Source organism: Panthera onca, chromosome D4 (assembly GCF_046562875.1).
Source record: "Panthera onca isolate mPanOnc1 chromosome D4, mPanOnc1 haplotype 2, whole genome shotgun sequence".
Classification (NCBI taxonomy): Eukaryota; Metazoa; Chordata; class Mammalia; order Carnivora; family Felidae; genus Panthera; species Panthera onca.
Window position 1 is genome coordinate 24,841,893 of NC_138351.1, and position 17,727 is coordinate 24,859,619.

Below are 17,727 nucleotides of genomic sequence, written 5' to 3' on the forward strand. Positions count from 1 at the left end.
GAAGGGGAGGGAAGCCTTCCCAACTCATTCTATGAGACCACCATTAGACACATCAAACACATCAAAAGAAACTATAAACCAGTATCTTTTATGAGCATGGATGCAGATATTATAAAGAAAATTTAGCAAAATGAATTCAACAAGATATGAAAACAAAAATACATCATAACTGAGGTTTATCCCCAGAGTGCAAGTGTGTTTTAATACTCGAAAATCAATGTGATTCACCACACTGATATTCTAGAAATGAGAAAAACCATGGTCATTTCAATAGAGACAGAAAAAGCATCTGCTGAAATCCAACCTTCCATTCCTGATTGGCACAACAACTCTTAGCCACCCAGGAACCTGCTCAATTCGGTAAAGGGCATCTATGAACAACATGGACAAGGATGGCTGTCTCACCACTTTTCTTCTTCTAACCACTGCAAGTGAGGAGAGAAAAATCAATAAAGTGATTGTTCACATCAGAAGAGAAGTAAAACTGTCTTTATTCATAGATTACATAACCAGCTACCTAGAAATTCTGATGGAATCTACCAAACAAGCTACTGAGTGTGAACAAGGTAAACAAAGGCTCCAGGGTACAAGATCTACATGGAAAACTCAAATGTGCTTCTGTAGATTCACAATCAGAAATGGAATCTTCAACAACACTGTGTAGAGTAGCATTAAAATATCAAATACATAGGAATAAATCTGAGGAAAGATTTATAAGATCTTTATACTGAATACTACAAAACATTGCTAAGAGAAATTAAAGACGACCTAAGTAAATGGAAAACGCATCAGGCTTATGGACCAAATTATTCATTATTGTTTAGATTCCATTTCTCCCCAAATTGATCTATGGATGCAATGAAGTCCAACCAAACCCCCAACAGGTTTTTGTTTTGTTTTTTAGAAATTGACAAGCTGATTCTATGGAAATTAAAGGATCTAAAATAGCCAAGACAAGACAACTTTGAAAAACTAACATTACCTGACTTTGAGACTTATTATAAAGTAATAATGTAATATTGGCCTAAAGCAATCAATGGGGCAAATCAGCAGGCCCAGAAATAAACCCACACAAATACAGTAAACCAATTTTGGACAAAGTGCAAAGGCAATTCAGTGGAAAACAAATAATCTTTCAACAAATGATACAGGAACAACTGGATATCTACCTGCAAAAAAACCCATGAACTTTGATCCACACCTTGCAAAATGGATCCTAAATGTAGAACATAAAACATAAAAAAAAAAAAAAGTACAGAAGAAAACATAGCAGAAAATCTTTGTGACCTTGGGGTAGGCGAAGATTTCTTAGATGCTAAAAGCATGATCCATTAAAGAGAAACTGACAAATTGGACTTCATCAAAATGAAAATTTTCGACTCTTCAAAATACACTGTTAGGAGAGTGAAAAGACAAGTCCCAGTGTGGGAGAGAATGTTAAAATCAGAATATATAAGAACTCTCAAAGCTTCATAACAAGGAAACAACCTAATTTTAAAAGTGAGAAAAAGACTTTAACAGCTATTTCACCAAAGAAGATACACAGCAGTGGCCTGGCAAGGAGGGCAGAGGAGGGAGGAAGGGGTGTGAGGAAACCCACAAGATGGATGGATACACCCCATTATCTTGACTGTGGTGATGGTTTCAGAGTATACAGATATACCCACTATTATTGTATTCTATGCTTTAAATACGTGCAGCTTCTTGTATATCAATTATACTGCAAGAAAGCCATTAACTAAAAAAATTTAACTGAAGCAATGAATAACACTATACATACAACAGGAGCTAAGGTCAGGAAGAGTGGAATACAGGCCAGAGGACTGGGAGAGAGCATCAAGGAGAAGAGGAGACTTTCCCTGAACTTTGCCAAGTTCAGGAAAAGGCGAAGGAGTGGGGCAACGGTTACCCAGGCAAAGAAAAGAGCTGGAGCAAAGCCGGACCAGAGCTGTGTGGTGAAGAATCACAGGGAGCTGAGCTGAGCCAGATGTTATAATTAACCAAACCTGATGCTGTAAGGGGTGGGGGCCATGGTAAGGTCTCCAATACCAACAACAAATCTGTCTGTTCCGTACTTAGCTGGAAGAAGCAGGGAGACTGGCGGCAGAATAGCTTATGTGCTCAATAAGTGTGCGATGCAGGAGTGAGCACACACATTAACGGACGGAGGGAAAAAAGGAAAAGAATTTACGATTTTTCTGTTTCTGGACTACAACAAATGAAGTGCTAACAGAAGAATGGGATCCCCACTGCACTGAAGCTGGGCCTGTGGATTCTGAGCCATTCACTCAGTTGACTATGAATTCCCAGTAGTTATTAAATATGTCATTAAGAAATAAGACAACAAAGAGACCTGAAGTCATGCATGTGAGAGAGCAGTTTTAGGCAAAGAATGTGAAAAAAGGCAAAGTACGCAAAGCAACAGGAAAGAGCGGGTAGGCCCCAGGTACGATGTACCCACCATACCTCAGGCACGGTGCTAGGCACATAGCCAGATCATCAGGCTTAACCTCCACAAAGCAGGTAGGTGACATTACCCCATTCCAAGATGGAACCACAACCGTCAGAGGGCAGGTTATTTTCCCAGGGCTACCTACCCCAGGCAGGAAGCACACTAAGGCCTGTCAAATGCCAATGCTCAGGCCTTCTTACTCCCCACTGCTGCCTCTCAGTGGTAACAGAGCAAATGAGTGGAAAAGAAAATAGAATGTTCAACTGAACGTTAGCCTCAAAGATATATCTATTTTCTGTTTTCAGTAAACATTAATCACCTAACTATATTACATAAGGAAAAAAGACAATTACTGTGTCTCCGGGAATCACTGAAGGTGTAGTAACTTTCAACCACAAGAGTGCCTATGATGAATAAAAAGCACATCCCATTAAGGGGTGGCCTGGGTGGCTCAGTCAGTTGAACGTCCGACTCTTGATTTCAGCTCAGGTTATGATCCCAGGGTTGTGGGATCGAGCCCCATGCCGGGCTCCATACTGAGCATGGAGCCTGCTTAAGATTCTCCCTCTTTCCCTCTGCCCCCTCCCCTACTCACACACTCTCTCTCTCGCTCTCTAAGAAAATAAATAAATAATACATAAATAAAAATTTTTAAAAAGTATATTCGATTATAAAACACTGAAGTTTGCAGAGAGAATTTTAATTTCCCCACAACCTAGATTTAAAGTTGGCAGTGGACATGGTCAGTGACAATGGTATAAAAGCTGAGCCACCTTCCTCTACCAAAGAGGGTTCTGCCTTCGTCCTCAGGCCTCAGCTCTCACATCGCCTCTACAAAGAGGCTGCTGGCCTCCCCGCCTCCTTTCCCCATTGCGGTCTACCACACTTGCTTTTCACTGCACTTGTTGTGCTTGAAATTATCTGCCTTATTTGATTACTTATTATCTCTCTCTCTCTCCTTACTCTCCCCACAAAGCCACCACCACCAAAAATTGCCCTCACTGAGAGCCCCCCGGAACCTGGACTTGCTGCACCACCTTGCCTGGCGCCCAGTCTACAAAAGGTGCTCCCTCAAGATTCGTGGAAAGAAGGGGCCGATCCCACACACTCACATCTTTCCGCGTCTTGTGCTCTGCCGCCTGAATCCTCTGGTCCATTTCCTCCTCCAGCTCACTCAACTGCATGGCTGCCTTGTCCTGGGCTCTGAAATTCAAGAGGATGCACGCCTTGTCACCGCAACATGCAGAGAAAACTTCAACCTCCGCTATTCCAACCCCTATTTTTACAGAGGAGGAGAAACCCGCCGTTTGAAGTAATATTCCCTGTTCCTTCCACATAATAAAATGAGATTGGCAATTTGACCATTTGGGTGTAAAATGACATTAAAACTAGGCATTAAATAAATGGTATAAATTAGATAGAACAGTATTAAACTAGACTGTGGCAAAGTACAGATAAAGATACCAAATCACTGGGAAGCTGTCAATAAATTCTGAAAATCCTTTTTACTGCCATGACTGAGTGACAACTCTGGACAAAAAAAGAACCCCATGGCAAACAGATGGTTAGATATAATTTTGAGATTTTATTCTATGAAACACACAGTACTACAGTTAGAAGTGGAAAAAAAAGGAATCTCAACAACTATTTCTAATCAGTTCCCAAAGTTCTAGAATACAGATATATGGTCTTTACCTTGTAGAAAAATTCTGTTTCTTTTATTAATGTCATCACTAAATCACCTCTCTCTAGAGGCAGAGCACACGGATTTGCCAAAAAGTCAGAAATGGGAACATTTCATTGAAAAGAGTTCTGGGATAGTTTTCTTGAGCAACTGTCTAGTATGGAGACATCTGCCACTTTACAATGGTTGAGGCTTCAGATTAAGCCCTAGAAAAAGTATCATTTGTTCTCTCTCTGCTGCAGGTCTGATTATCTAAATTTTATCCTGCATGAGCCTTGCCTACTCAACTAGATTACAAGAGACTTGAAAGCAGCCGCGTGAGATTTAGACGATCAATGACATGCTGTTAATAAAAAGTAGAGACCAGGACCTAAATATAAGACCTCCCATCTTCCAGTTTGAAGGCTTCTGCCATACCGTCCTACCCGCTTTCCACTTACTTACTCCTGGTTAGCAGTCTGTTCATGCTATAGTTTAATTTCTATATCAAGTTCCAAATGAACACTGAGGGGTTGGGAGAAGGGCCCAGAATAAAATTTTTCATGATTTCCTACTACTTCCTGCTTGTGTTTTCTTCATCCTTACCTTACAGCTTGTCCAAAGGTATGTTAACCTGGTTTAGAAAGTCAGCTATTTCTGGTTCGTTTATAAATACTTACTGTCTGAAATCTAGGAAATACATATCTCCAGAGCAACTTTGGTTTGATTTGGTCAACTCTGGGAATGTAAACAGCCAAGCCACATATCCCTTCTCCCTCTATGACCATTCTTCCAACTGCCCCTTCTAGATATCCAGATGCTCCTTCTAAACATCTGGGCATCTGAGACTGCTCCTGAATGTGTTCTTTCTGCCTCCTCATTTCTGAGCAACTTTTTTTTTTGGTAAATTGGGGTACTCTATAATGACACAGTGTTTGCCCCCAGCAATTCCTAACTCCTAGTGAAATGTCTAATGAGATGAAGACTGTCCACTCTAACCTAGTCCAGGGCTCCCATCCAGACACTAGGACCATTCTTCAGGTCCAAGTGCAGGGCGAAAAGATGGAGACCCTCCCCCAACCAAAAAGCCCAGGTGAGGACGGATGGCCCTCAGGTAAGAACATAAGATAACTGCACAGTTGTCATGTAAGCCCTTCAGCGACGTCTCAGACAGCTAGGGCAGAGCCTGACTTTGGATTCCACCCAGACAACACAGAAGCAGGAAGGAGAGAAGCACTAACACAGCTCAACACACATGACACACTCACTCCACAGGAGCAGAGCAGCCTGGCTGCTGATGAGAACATTAAGAATCCCATTCTTTTTTCCCCGATGGGTTTACATGGTAACATCCTTAAAGGTCACATGTAAATGTGTGTGTGTGTGTGTGTGTGTGTGTGTGTGTGTGTGTTCCACATGGTTTTGTGTGAGTCTGTGTGTATATGTGTGTGTGTGTGTACAGGGAAGTTAGTCTGTTTTAAGACATATTCACTGGACACTCTAAAATCTCAACATGTGTGTCTGTGAATCACCGCCAGCTCCATAATGCTCTACAGAATTTGGAATGCAGAGGACCACCCTCCTATCCTACTGAAAGCCCCTAGCAGGCAAACTTGAGGGAGAAGTTCAGGGTCAGGAACTGAAAATCTTCTAAGAAACCCCCTGTGAATGGTACAACTCTTGCGTGACCCCAGCACTATACAAAGTCCTACTTAGCATCAATGTTTCAAAACATTACTCTTCTATACGTTAATTCCCTTCACTTACTGCAGAGAGTCAACTAGATAGTTTGATCATCATTTTGAAGGAAAGAATAAAGAGACAGAGGAATAGCCCTCTCCTGCCTCCATGCACATGGGGCACATCCTATCAAAGAGGCTGTCACAAGTTCTGGCAGAGACCAGCAGGACGTGCTGCACGCTCGGAGATGTTGGTAAAACAGATGGCAGCAACGAGCATCTGTGGGGCAGAACACCCAGGAATTAGGGCAAACAACATGCCCTCTTTCCCACTACTGCCAAAGGACTGTGGTCCTTCCAGGGGGCAAAAAGGCTGATGTTTGGATTGTAACATATCTAAGCTCTTTCTCTGCACTGGGCTGCTGGTAAAACCAATAAGATGAATGGCTTACACAAACTGTCTGCGTGACAGTACGCGATTAAAGCTTTTTGGCTTTCAGTTCAGGCTGGGTGGGGAGGGCCGGAGAGAGGAAGAGTCCCACCACTAAGCCTGCGCCAGGGGCTCCAGCCATGACATCATCGATTGCATCTCAACATCCTGAGAAGGTGAATATTTATCGTTTCATTCTGCAGATGCAGAAACCTGCCTATCACACACCTGTCAGTGACGAGGCCAGGCTTCAAATGGGAGTCCTGTCTGCCTCTCTGGATGAAAAGTTTCCCGTACGTTTCAAGTGGCTGGATAGAAGATAACAAATCTCTCTGAACTGGTCTGTATGGAATCATTGGCCTTGAAAAGTTTATATGGCAGGGTCACAGCGACCTACTGATGGGCTGCTGGCCGCCCCTACAAAGTACTGCCCGACACAGCTGCCCTCATAGCTGGCTGAGTTTAGGCAGCTCCAGATTCCTGAGGCTCAGGAAGCCCACCCACAACATGATGAGACAGTGCAGTTCAGTCCACGTGCCACCTGGTCAGAGAGCCAGTTAAAGGACCCCCGCGTGCCACAGAGAAAGGAAAGGTCCTAATACCTCTTCACTGCAATGGCCAGGCTTTCCATTTCTGTGCTCTGCAGTTTGATCTCACGGATGAAGTTCCTTATAACGTGTTCGTATGGCTGAATTAGTCTTGGCTCCACAAGGTTGATGTTTAGATACAAGGTACTGACTTGCTCTTTTCTGCCAAAAAAAAAAAAAAAATTAATTAAAATTAAAAACTAAATTAAACCAAGTAAAAAATAAAACGGCAAATTTTCACAATACTTTGAGGAATAAGATACGTAAGAACCAAGGAAGAAAAAAGCAACAATAGAAGGACCAGAAGAGAGGGAAGAGATGCCGTTGCCTTATTCTCCGTATTATTTTTTTAAGTGGAACAGCAAGCTCATTTTTTCCTGGATTTATTGAGGGATGACTGGATAAATAAAAACTGTATATATTTAGTTTTATAAGGTCATGATTTAGTGTTAGAAGATGTAGACCAGTGCATAGGGAGGGAATGATAGGGAGTTACTGCTGTTTTTCTTTTTTTTCCTTTAACAGAAAGGTAAAAAATAGATATACAGAAAAAAAGTGAGTTAACCATTAAACTGATTAATAACGTGTTCCACCAATCTCTAATAAGACATATTTCAGCATTTATGATCAGAAGAGTGAGTATACCTGTTACTTGATAGTCCATTAAAAATTACTTCATATAAATTCATATATACTTATATGTGACAATTCTATTTGTCATTAACTTTTATTAAAAGACAAATACTCCAGAGTCATTTCAAAAGAAAAACTGATGCGCCTTGGCAGCCTGCCTGCCGGAGGATAAAGGAGTGAGTCAGGGGGGCTCGCGGTGCCCCTGACTCAAGTTCAGGACCTGGTGCGCGAAGGAAGGAAGACCCTGTGAAGACACAGAAAGGTGACCATCTAAAAGCCCAGGAGACAGGCCTCAGAAAGAACTAACCCTGCTAACGCCATGATCTGGGACTTCAAGCCTCCAAAAATGTGAGAAATCTTGGTTGTTGAAGCCACCCAGTCTGGTATTTGTTACTAGAGATACCTAGGCAACCAGAGCCAACGATAAAAAGTCCCTGAGTGACTGAGTGACAGAGCTGGGATGCCACCCCAGTCTGAGGCTGAAGACCACATGATCCACCATAACACTATTTTGCTTCCCAATTATGTTAGACATCTGAACCTTGCATTAGAAACGGGATTCAAAATTAATCCACTGAACTATGAAACAGTGAAAAATCTGAGGTATATATTAACCTAGAAGCTTAGTTAAGCATGGCCTCAAGGGGTGCCCATGTGGCTATAAAATCCCCTAGGTCTTAAATAAACTGTTCAATCTGTGTAGATGCCAATTATGATTCAAAAGAACTGCTCAAGTGAAATGTTATTAATAAACCTGCAGGATTAAGTCACTTTATTTGATATAAGACAGAAAGCAGTCATCACCGTTCCCATCAGAGCGGAGTACAAATGCTAGTTGCAATAGTGAACTGTACTTACTAGAGCAGGAAACAAAACAAAAAATACTCTTATATTGTCCCATGCAACCTCAGTGCATAACTGGATCATTAACTTCTTTGCCTTTTGTCATTTACGGATCACCAGCAGAATACAAAACATAAAAACTTTCTCCTTAATAGGGACCTGCCTGTCAGAGATGGCCATTAAGATACTGTCACCTAGAGTCCTAGTTTAGTGGCTAACAGCACAATAAAATGTTCAGAAGCAGAGATCAGATTTCCTGACTTTCTGCAAATTTCAAAAATAAGAAAGACACATAATGATTTCTAAATCTTCTCAAGTCCTTTGCTGGTCTTGACATTATAAAGAAGTTAGGGTTTACGGATGGTTTACAGTGAAGTATACAAACAGATCGATTCTAGAAAATATCTGCCATCATCAGAAGATAGGTTCTATAGTTAACCATCATGCTACAGACTACTGGAATGCTCATCTGTCCTGCTTCTTCTTACCCGGCACACAGGGAGAAGCTACTTCCCAGAACCGCAGGCAAGTACACCGGAGCCATGTGACTAGTTCTGATCAATGGAGTGGGAAGAGAAATGGTGTGTTTGCCACTTCATGGCTTATTCCCTAAAATCCTTCATAAAATCCTCAGCTTATCCTCATTTTTGTCTGTCTGTCTGTCTCTCTCTCTGTGTCTCTCCTTCCACCCCCTTTCCCTCTCCCTCTCTTCCCACTCCTCTACCTATTTCCACCTCTCTTCCTCATCCTTATAGTTTAAGTGGAGAAGTCTAATATGGCAAAGACACAGGATAGAGTGCGCTGGGATTCTGGAGTCCCCACACTGAGGTCACCTGCCCTGCAGGGCTGACTGACCACTTTAATCTGAATGACACGCGAGAAAGAAATAAGTTTGTATTTTGTAAGTTTGTTCCAAGCCACTATGACTTGGAACTTGTTATAGTCAGTTTGAACTTAAAAAGTTGGCATTATAGTTTCCTATGTTGTTTTTTTAATCATCCTCTTCCAGATTAAATTACTTCCTCATCCTCTTCCGTGCTAGCTTTGTATTTACTACGTAAAAGCTTCTATGACCAGGGTTAAGTCTTTACCACCACCACCCCCTCTCTTTCAAGGAAACAAAAGACTCTTCTGAAGCATTCATATACTGAAGCAGATACTTACTAAGCACCTTCCATATGTAGTCCAGGCAGTGATTTAGCATTTATTATGTACTAGTCACTCAACCCTCCTGGCAACCCTATAAAGAAGTTACCACTAGTATCCTGTTTACCGAAGAGGAAACTGAGACAGAGACAGGTAAGCACTGTCCTGATAGCAAAGCCAGGATTCCAGCTCAGCCCCTCTGGCTCGAGTCCAGCTCCCCATGGAGAAACTAGCTCTTCGTGCCAAGAGTAGATGTTGAGCTGGTCTTCAGGGGTCCCAAGGGCATGAAGAAGATTTAACATACCAAGATTTTTAAAAACCTACTTTGCAGGAGGATGTATATTATCGCTGCAGGGATTGTCCACATCACAAAGAGACTCCTTTAAAGAAGGAAGGCATGACTAAGATTAAAATGAGATAATCTCAAAAAATTTGGTTTGCGTAAAGCTATTTGGGGAAAGCACGTTAGGAGACAATAAGGCACATTCCGACCTTCCCCCCGCCCCCCATATTCCTGTGTGCCTCATTTGGTCTCTATCTGTGAAACCAGAGAACCACCTGGATTATGCTGAGACAGCCACCAGAAAGTACCTGGCAATTCTGACACCTCATGGAAAAAAACAAAGACAAAAAATGTTTTATTGTAACAAGAGATGATACCTGGTCCCTCTATGCAAGCTTTCAATGCTGTGCCCCGCGCACAGGCAGCTAAACACATGTGGGTTCTTCAGCACAGCAGACTTGGTGCCACTATTTGGTGCCAAGACGATCTTTATTCTGCTAAGAGTGCCACAGTCACCGGCCTCCCCCGTGTCCTTGCTCCTGCCATCAAAGGTTAAACAAGCAGAGGATGCACAATGCCACACACACAGATCTGGTTTTTTCTAGCCCAACCCAGGGTGGCACAGGTGGGTGCTGAGTGTGGTGCCCGGTGGTGACAAGCCTGAAGCTCTTTTAATTTGTTAAGTCCAGGGACTGATCTCAGGCAATTACGTTTGGATTCACAAGTACCACGTACACCTGTTTATAGGTGTGCTTGACAAATACTCGGTACCAACAGAGGGTCGAATCATATGCTTTAGTTAGCCAAGACAAAACACACACTCTGCACTTCAGTGCTGGGAGAGCCCCTAACACTAAAAGTAATCTAATTTATGTCTGAAGGAAAGAGATCAAATGAAAGGCTGAGAAAGACATCAGATCAGAGAACAACACACACTGAATTATCAACCAGCTTTAAATGTTTAAAACTTGAGCCTACTCATCTTCTTGTCTGATAAACTACAAGATCATTTGTTTAAAAAAAAAAAAAAAAGGACAGCGGTGATGGCTAATTACTGACGAAAAATTTACAACTTAGAATTTTAAAATTGTCCCTGGGAAAATAAAAAATAAAAACCAAAATAAAATTATCTTGGGAAATATGCATTTTAAATCACAAATATTCCCACTGAAGCTGAAAGGGCTATTACACGAATTTGGAAGAAAAACAGGTATGCTTAAGATGTGCAAAAATTTTTAAAGGGTCACATATTTTCACAGGATTAACACTTTACTTAGAAGAGCACGTCTATATCTACCTTTATGTGTATGTAATGTAGCAGAGCTGGTATTTAGAATGCCTGCACACCTCTGGTCTAAGGACACCTCTGGGGGCCACCTGCGCGGCTCAGGTGGTTGCCAGCTCAGGTCACAGTCTCAGTTTGTGAGTTCAAGCCACTTGTGGGGCTCTGTGCTGATAGCTTAGAGCCTGAAGCCTGCTTCAGATTCTGTTTCCCTCTCCCAATCTCTCTCTCTCCCTCTCCCAATCTCTCTCTCTCCCTCTCCCCTGCTTGTGTGCTCACTCACTCTCTCTGTCTCAAAAATAAATAAACATTAAAAAAAATAATAATAAGGGCACCTCTGGGAACAGCCAAGCACAGACAACACCACTCCGCACTAAGGAACACAGTGATCCAATAAGGTTGTTAGGAAAAGACTCCATTAGATTCCAAGTCTTGCTCCCTTAAGCATTAAAATAGGGAGCTAACCTATTCATTCAAACTATTAAGTTAAACAGATCTAAAGCCCAAACAGTTTGCTATGAACAAAAGCTAACAGCATTAAGTACCAATGTCTGCATCATTGTACACTAGCGACTGCCATAAGAAAACTGACATTATGACACTAATATATGAGTGTGGGAAATTAAAACATCCATGCCATGCAAGGGGCACCATGCTACATCCTGAAAGTAAAATGCTAAAAAACAGACTGAGTTCCTTCCCTCATTTGAAGGTTAAGTACAAGATGCTCTGGCAGCATAGACAGGTGAACATGACCAGCCTTTAGGGGATTACTTGAGGGATGAGTAGATGTCAATTAGGCAGAAAGTAGGAAAGAAGTGAGGGAATGGTGGCCTGTCCCAGGCACCTGTAACCATAAGCTGAAGAGGTGGGGGCAGGGAGCAGGTAACTGGAAGAAGCTGGTGGGGCTGGACAGCTCAGAGTGGGGGAGGGACAGCAGCAGCATCAGATGTGGATGTGGCCTGAGAAGTTAGCAGGAGCCAGAGGACCTCACAGGGCCTGAAAGCACAGCAAAGACACGGTGGGGGTGCAGGGCAGTTACTGAGAGAGTAGGAATCCAGCGGAAGTGTTAAAATGAAGTGATAACTTAATCAAACATGCATCTTTCCTATTTCCATCTTCACAACGTTTTGGCTGAAGCAGGTAATTAAGCAAAGGACTTTGAAACAAGTTTGTAGAGATAAAGGTAAATCTAAGTCCACTGTCATTGAATCCAGAAATGTACAACTTCAGAAGTTTTCATGAACTTCTACTTTCCTTTGCCATAGAATGTGTAAAATTATAGACAAGTAAAATCTGATCAGATAGACCAACAGATCACAAGAACAGAACAGAGAGCCCATAAAGAGACCCAGATGAATATAGTCAATGGATATTTGACAAAAGAGCAAAGGTAATATACAATGGAGCGAAGACAGTCTTTGCAACAAACGGTGCTAGAACTGGGCTTCCTCTTACAAAAGAACCAACAGAGACACAGAATTTATACCCTTCGCCAAAATGAAGTCAAAATGGATCACAGACCTAAATGTAAAATGCCAAACTATAAAGCTTCTAGAAGATAAGAAAGGAGAAAACCTAGATGACCGTGGGTATGGCAACAAAGTTTTAGATACAACACCAAAGGCATAATCCATTAAAGAAAGAACTGAGAAGCTGGACTCCACTAAAATTAAAAACTGCTTTGTGAAAGTGCCAAGAAAATGAGAAGATAAGCCGCAGACTGGAGAAAATATCTGCAAAAGGTACATCTGATAATGTAGTGTCATCCAAAATATACCCCTCAAAAACCCTTAAAACTCAGTAAGAAAACAAACAACCTGACTTAAAAAACGAGTCAAAGACCTTAACAGACACCTCACCAAGGAAGATATACAGATGATAAATAAACATATGAAGAACTGCTCCACATCATTTGGCATCAGGGAAATGCAAATGAAAACAAAAGATACGACAACACCTATTAGAATGGCCAAAATCCAGAACACTGACAACATCAAATCCTGGTGAGGATGTGGATCAACAGGAACTCTCATTCATTGCTGGCAGGAATGCAAAATGGTATTCACTTAGGAAGACAGTTTGACAGTTACTTAGAAAACTAAATGTACTCTTAACCATACAATCTAGCAATTTACCTAAAGGAGTTGAAAACTTATGTCCACACAAAACCCTGCATATGAATCCATATAGCCACTTCAGTCATAATTACCAAAACTGGGAAGCAACCCAGATAGATGTTCTCGGGTAGGTGAGTGGATAAACTCTGGTGCATCCAGACAACAAAATAGTGCCCAACACTAAAAAACTGACCTGTGAAGCCATGAGAAGAATTGAGGAACTTTAGATGCATATTACTACATGAAACAAACCAATCTGAAGAGATTACATATTAATTCCAATTCTATGACATTCTGGAAAAGGTAAAACCTGGAGACAGTATTTCATTAGGGCAATGAAAATACTCTGTACCATAATAATGGGTATATGTCACAGTACCTTTGCCCACATAATGTACACAAGTGAACCCTAATGTAAAATAAGGAATCTGGGTGACTTTGATGTATAAATGTAGGTTCATCAACTGTAACAAATGTATCATTCTGATGGGAGTTCTGGAAAATGGAGGAAGTTGGCAAGTGTGTGGCCAGGGGGTATATGGGAGATCTCTGCACATTCCTCTTAATTTTTCCATGGACCTAAAATCGCTCTAAAAACTAAATCTTTTTTAAAAAAATCTGATAGTTTCAGGGTGCCTGTGTGGCTCAGTCAGTTGAGCATCTGACTCTTGATTTCGGCTCAGGTCATGATCCCAGGGTCATGGGATCGAGCCCCATGTCAGGCTCCACACTGGGCATGGTGCCTGCTTGAGATTCTCTGCCTCTGCCCCTCTATCCCACTTGCTCTCTCTCCTTCTCTAAAATAAAAAATAAATAAAAATTAATTTAAAAATCAGATAGTTTTATTTTTCTTTGGGGGTAATAAAAATGGGTATATTCCTATTCAGGTGACACCAGCTGATCTCTCTGGATGCCCTGAACCACCCATACTGTCATTTGGTCAGTAAGTGGAAAGGCTTATCCTTTTACCCCCACACAAGTTAGGTAAAAGGTACTGACTTCAAAATGTACTCTTATTACGTAGTACATCATATTTCAGAGTAAACCCCAAATGACTAGAAAATAAATTCCAACAGCCAAATCCAGCTCTGGCCCTAAGGCAGCATTAGCTCTCTCTGTGAAGTTCGTGTCTCTCTCTCCAGACAAGGGTGTGCCTCTCGGCCCACTAACCGCCTGAAGCCGGCCGCCTCTGACTGGAAGTGATTCCCGCTGGTGTTCTCACAAAAGGTGAGAACATTAACTCAGTTACAAAATTATTTCCGGCTCTCCCTTCCAGAGGGGAAAAAAAAAATAATGATCTCTTCAACTTGGTCCCACCATCCCACAGACAGAAAGAGAAGCCAGTCCACTGGCCTGCCCTTTCCTTGGCTCTGCTTTGCTACTGCTCAGGCAGAGGATGATCTAGTCTGGGTGTTCAACTACCAGTGCCTCATCCAGGCCCCCTCCCAAATACATCTCCCACGGATAAAATTCCTTCAGGATTCCCATCACCCTGACGAGTATTTTACTTCCCTAAGCACTTATATGGGTAACATTCCAGCAAAGATTTTAAAATGGAAACTCCCTGGGAGACGATTCAAAGTCTAGAAACATTTCAAATTGTAAATTGCTTCCTATTTGAAATCACTGACATTTAGTTACTGGGAGTTTACCAATGGAGGGAGGAAGACAGAAACAGCAAGAGGCACTGTGCTAAAGGTTTAGGGAGGGCACGCTCCCAACAGCTGAGGCCTGCCTCAGTCATGAATGAATAGTGCGTGGGGGAAGTGTAATGGCCTGGCGAAATCAAATGCTTCCTCACCACATCTGGCTTCGTGACCCAGGGCAAAACGCTTAACCTCCTGAGCTTCAGTTTCCTCAGACATAGAGCGAGGACAGTAATGGAACCTACCACATAATGCGACCATTAACTCCTACTGAAGCACACACAACTGTACCAGGCACACTGCAGGGAATCCATAAATGTTGGCCATTATTATGGTCTGTTATTGCTCTTGACCCCTCTACCCCAATGCATTAGAAAGAACTAGGGGTTATCTCCTGTGTGCTTCTGGGTTGTGTTTTGGGAAGGGGCCAAAAGGGAAAAAGTGGTGTGATGTGGACCACATCAGATCACAGACAGAACTGCTGTCTTATGGGTGCCAGTGCCGAAGAAACTAAAAAATGAGAACTGGGTCATGCCCGAGGTCAGTCTGCAAAGCTTATGGTCCAGGCGTGTGATGTAATGATTCATAAGAAATATATATTTGGTCACTCGGGTGACCAAAATACATTTCTTAGATAGATTTGGTATTCATCCACAGTTCCTGAAAAGCTGCAGAGCCATAAAGGTGAAATGGGAGTCTTTTTATCACCGAAGGTGACTTTTGGATCCCATCCTAGGGGAGTGATTGGTTGCCAGGAAGACCAACCATAGGATTAAAGAGTTGAAACTTTCAGCCCCACCCACCCCACGCCATGACCTCCAGGGAGAGGAGACGCGCCAATGGCCAACAATTGAGCCAGTCACGACTGTGTAATGAACCCTCCATAAAAACCCAAGAGAACATCTTTTTGCTCCTTTTCAGAGAGTTTCCATGTTTGGGGAAAGCCAGAACACTTCCATGTGCCACCAGGGTGGGCCCCAAGCTCCATAAGGACAGAATCTCCTTTGGTTAGGACCTCATCCTAGGTATCTCTTCACGTGGCTGATACATATTATGTCATAGCCTTTAATAAACTGGTAAATGTTAAGTAGGTGTCTCCCGAGTTCTGTGAGCCTCTCTAGTGAATTAACTGAAACCCAACCAGTCAGAAGCACAGGTAACAGCCTGGGGCTTGTGACTGGCATCTGCAGTGGGGATGGGGGATGAACCCTTAACCTGTGGCATCTGATGTTATCTCCAACTGTCAGAATTGAGTTGAATTCTTGAACACCCTGCTGGTGTTCAAGGATTGCTTGGTTTTGGTGGGGGAGGGGGTGCAGAGGTCAGCCCCCACCCATGCTGGAATTGGGTCCAAGTGCTCCAAAAGAGTCAGTAAAAGTCTTCTGTAAAGCACCAGTCAGAAAACATTTACGATTTCTATTGCAAATACTCAACCTTGCCATTGTAGCATGAAAACAGGCATAGACAAACCATAAATGAATGAGCTTGGCTATGCTCCAATAAAACCTTATTTACACAAACAGGCCGAGGGCCAATGGACCTTCCTTTGATGCCTGTTATAAGTCTATTAACAGAAGGCCCTGAGCACAGTAATGAGCATGGGGCAATGCAGGCCTAGCTTTCTATACACAAGGGAACGGGCGGGCCTTCGTTCACATCTTGCCCCTAGGTGCAGAACAATTTTTTTTATATACGGATATCACATTGTCAGCGTGCTCTATATGTGTGCAGGTGTATGTGAGAATACATACCTCTTTACTTAAGAGTACTGACCTTGCACATTCATACCCCCAGTATTTCTCTTCTATCAATTTACCTGGCATCAAGTTAAATGTAGGCATAATCTAGTAATGTTAGTGCAAACTGGTGTATTTTCACTGAAAATCTCTTTGTTTTGGTAAGAAAGATGGGAGTTAGCGAGAAAATAAAAGAGTGCCACATCAGTTCCTATTCAAAATTTTCCTTTAGAAGACATCTGTCACCTTCCCAGGTTTGCCTGGGACAATCTCAGTTTATCCTGTTGTCCTGTATTCTGTCTTGACTTAAAAAAAAGGAAAATTCTGGATAAATGCTAATCAAAAAGCTACATTAACAGTAGGTAACTATTATTAAACTATGTACTAACTATGCACCGAAGTTATTAACAGCTGCATTACAATAAGCCAGGGTGAGCTGTGGATCTGTACCCTTTTACCTCTTGCTGTCACCTAGTGGTGTGTGACATACCCCACCCGTGCAGTGGAGAAACTTCTCACCAACAGGTGGCTAAATCAGAAGACAATCAGTGATAAGCCCATCTCTCCTTTCCTGATCCTTTTCAGACACAGTGTAACTAAGCCTTTTCTTTCAGGACTAAGGAACAGAATGCTCGCTGATAAGACACATTAGGCTCAGACAAGAGAAGCTGTAGACAGGTAACTCTTGTGGATCTCAGATGGTGGTGGAGAAAGGCTGGGGACAGCTGCCCTGCTGGCCATCCAGGCAACCAGCCTATTGTGCCACTATCTGCAAGATGCACAGGGCAGCCAGGCGGCTGTGTGGCCAAATCAATGGGAAATTAGGAAATTAAAGGCACAGTGTACATGAAATTGGTACAGAAAACAGAAGTCGGACCACCCTGCCCCACAGCAACAGAAAGTAACTAGAATGCTCTTGCTATTGTAACTGAACCATTTTAGTAAAACTTACATGTATAACTTATTTTATTGAATGGTAATGCCTTTACATTTTGCAATACACCCTTCTAGCAGCAATGCCTTCAAAGAACAAAGGTTCATGCTTTAAAAAGGTAAGTACCAAATCTCCTTTCTACAAAAATGATGGTGATAAATGTGTAACTTGATCATCATGTTCGCCAACTGTACAGCCAAGAGGAACCGATGCAGATATAACAACTAAACGGAATGTGGTCCTGGATGGGATGCTGGAACACAAAAGTCCACTGGGGAGAAACTGAGGAAATA

The 17,727-nt window shown here is 42.3% G+C and overlaps 1 protein-coding gene across 3 annotated transcripts in view; it reads right to left on the reverse strand.

Annotated features, from left to right (window-relative positions):
* Nucleotides 1-17,727, reverse strand: part of RASEF (RAS and EF-hand domain containing) — a 78,987-nt gene that overhangs the window by 38,251 nt on the left and 23,009 nt on the right. For all 3 annotated transcript variants that reach the window (XM_060609985.3, XM_060609987.3, XM_060609984.3), the window contains exons 2-3: nt 6,827-6,973; nt 3,565-3,655 (exon numbers count right to left, since the gene is read on the reverse strand). In XM_060609985.3, the coding sequence (XP_060465968.1) occupies nt 3,565-3,655; nt 6,827-6,973 (238 nt within the window). The remainder of the gene's footprint in view (nt 1-3,564; nt 3,656-6,826; nt 6,974-17,727) is intronic.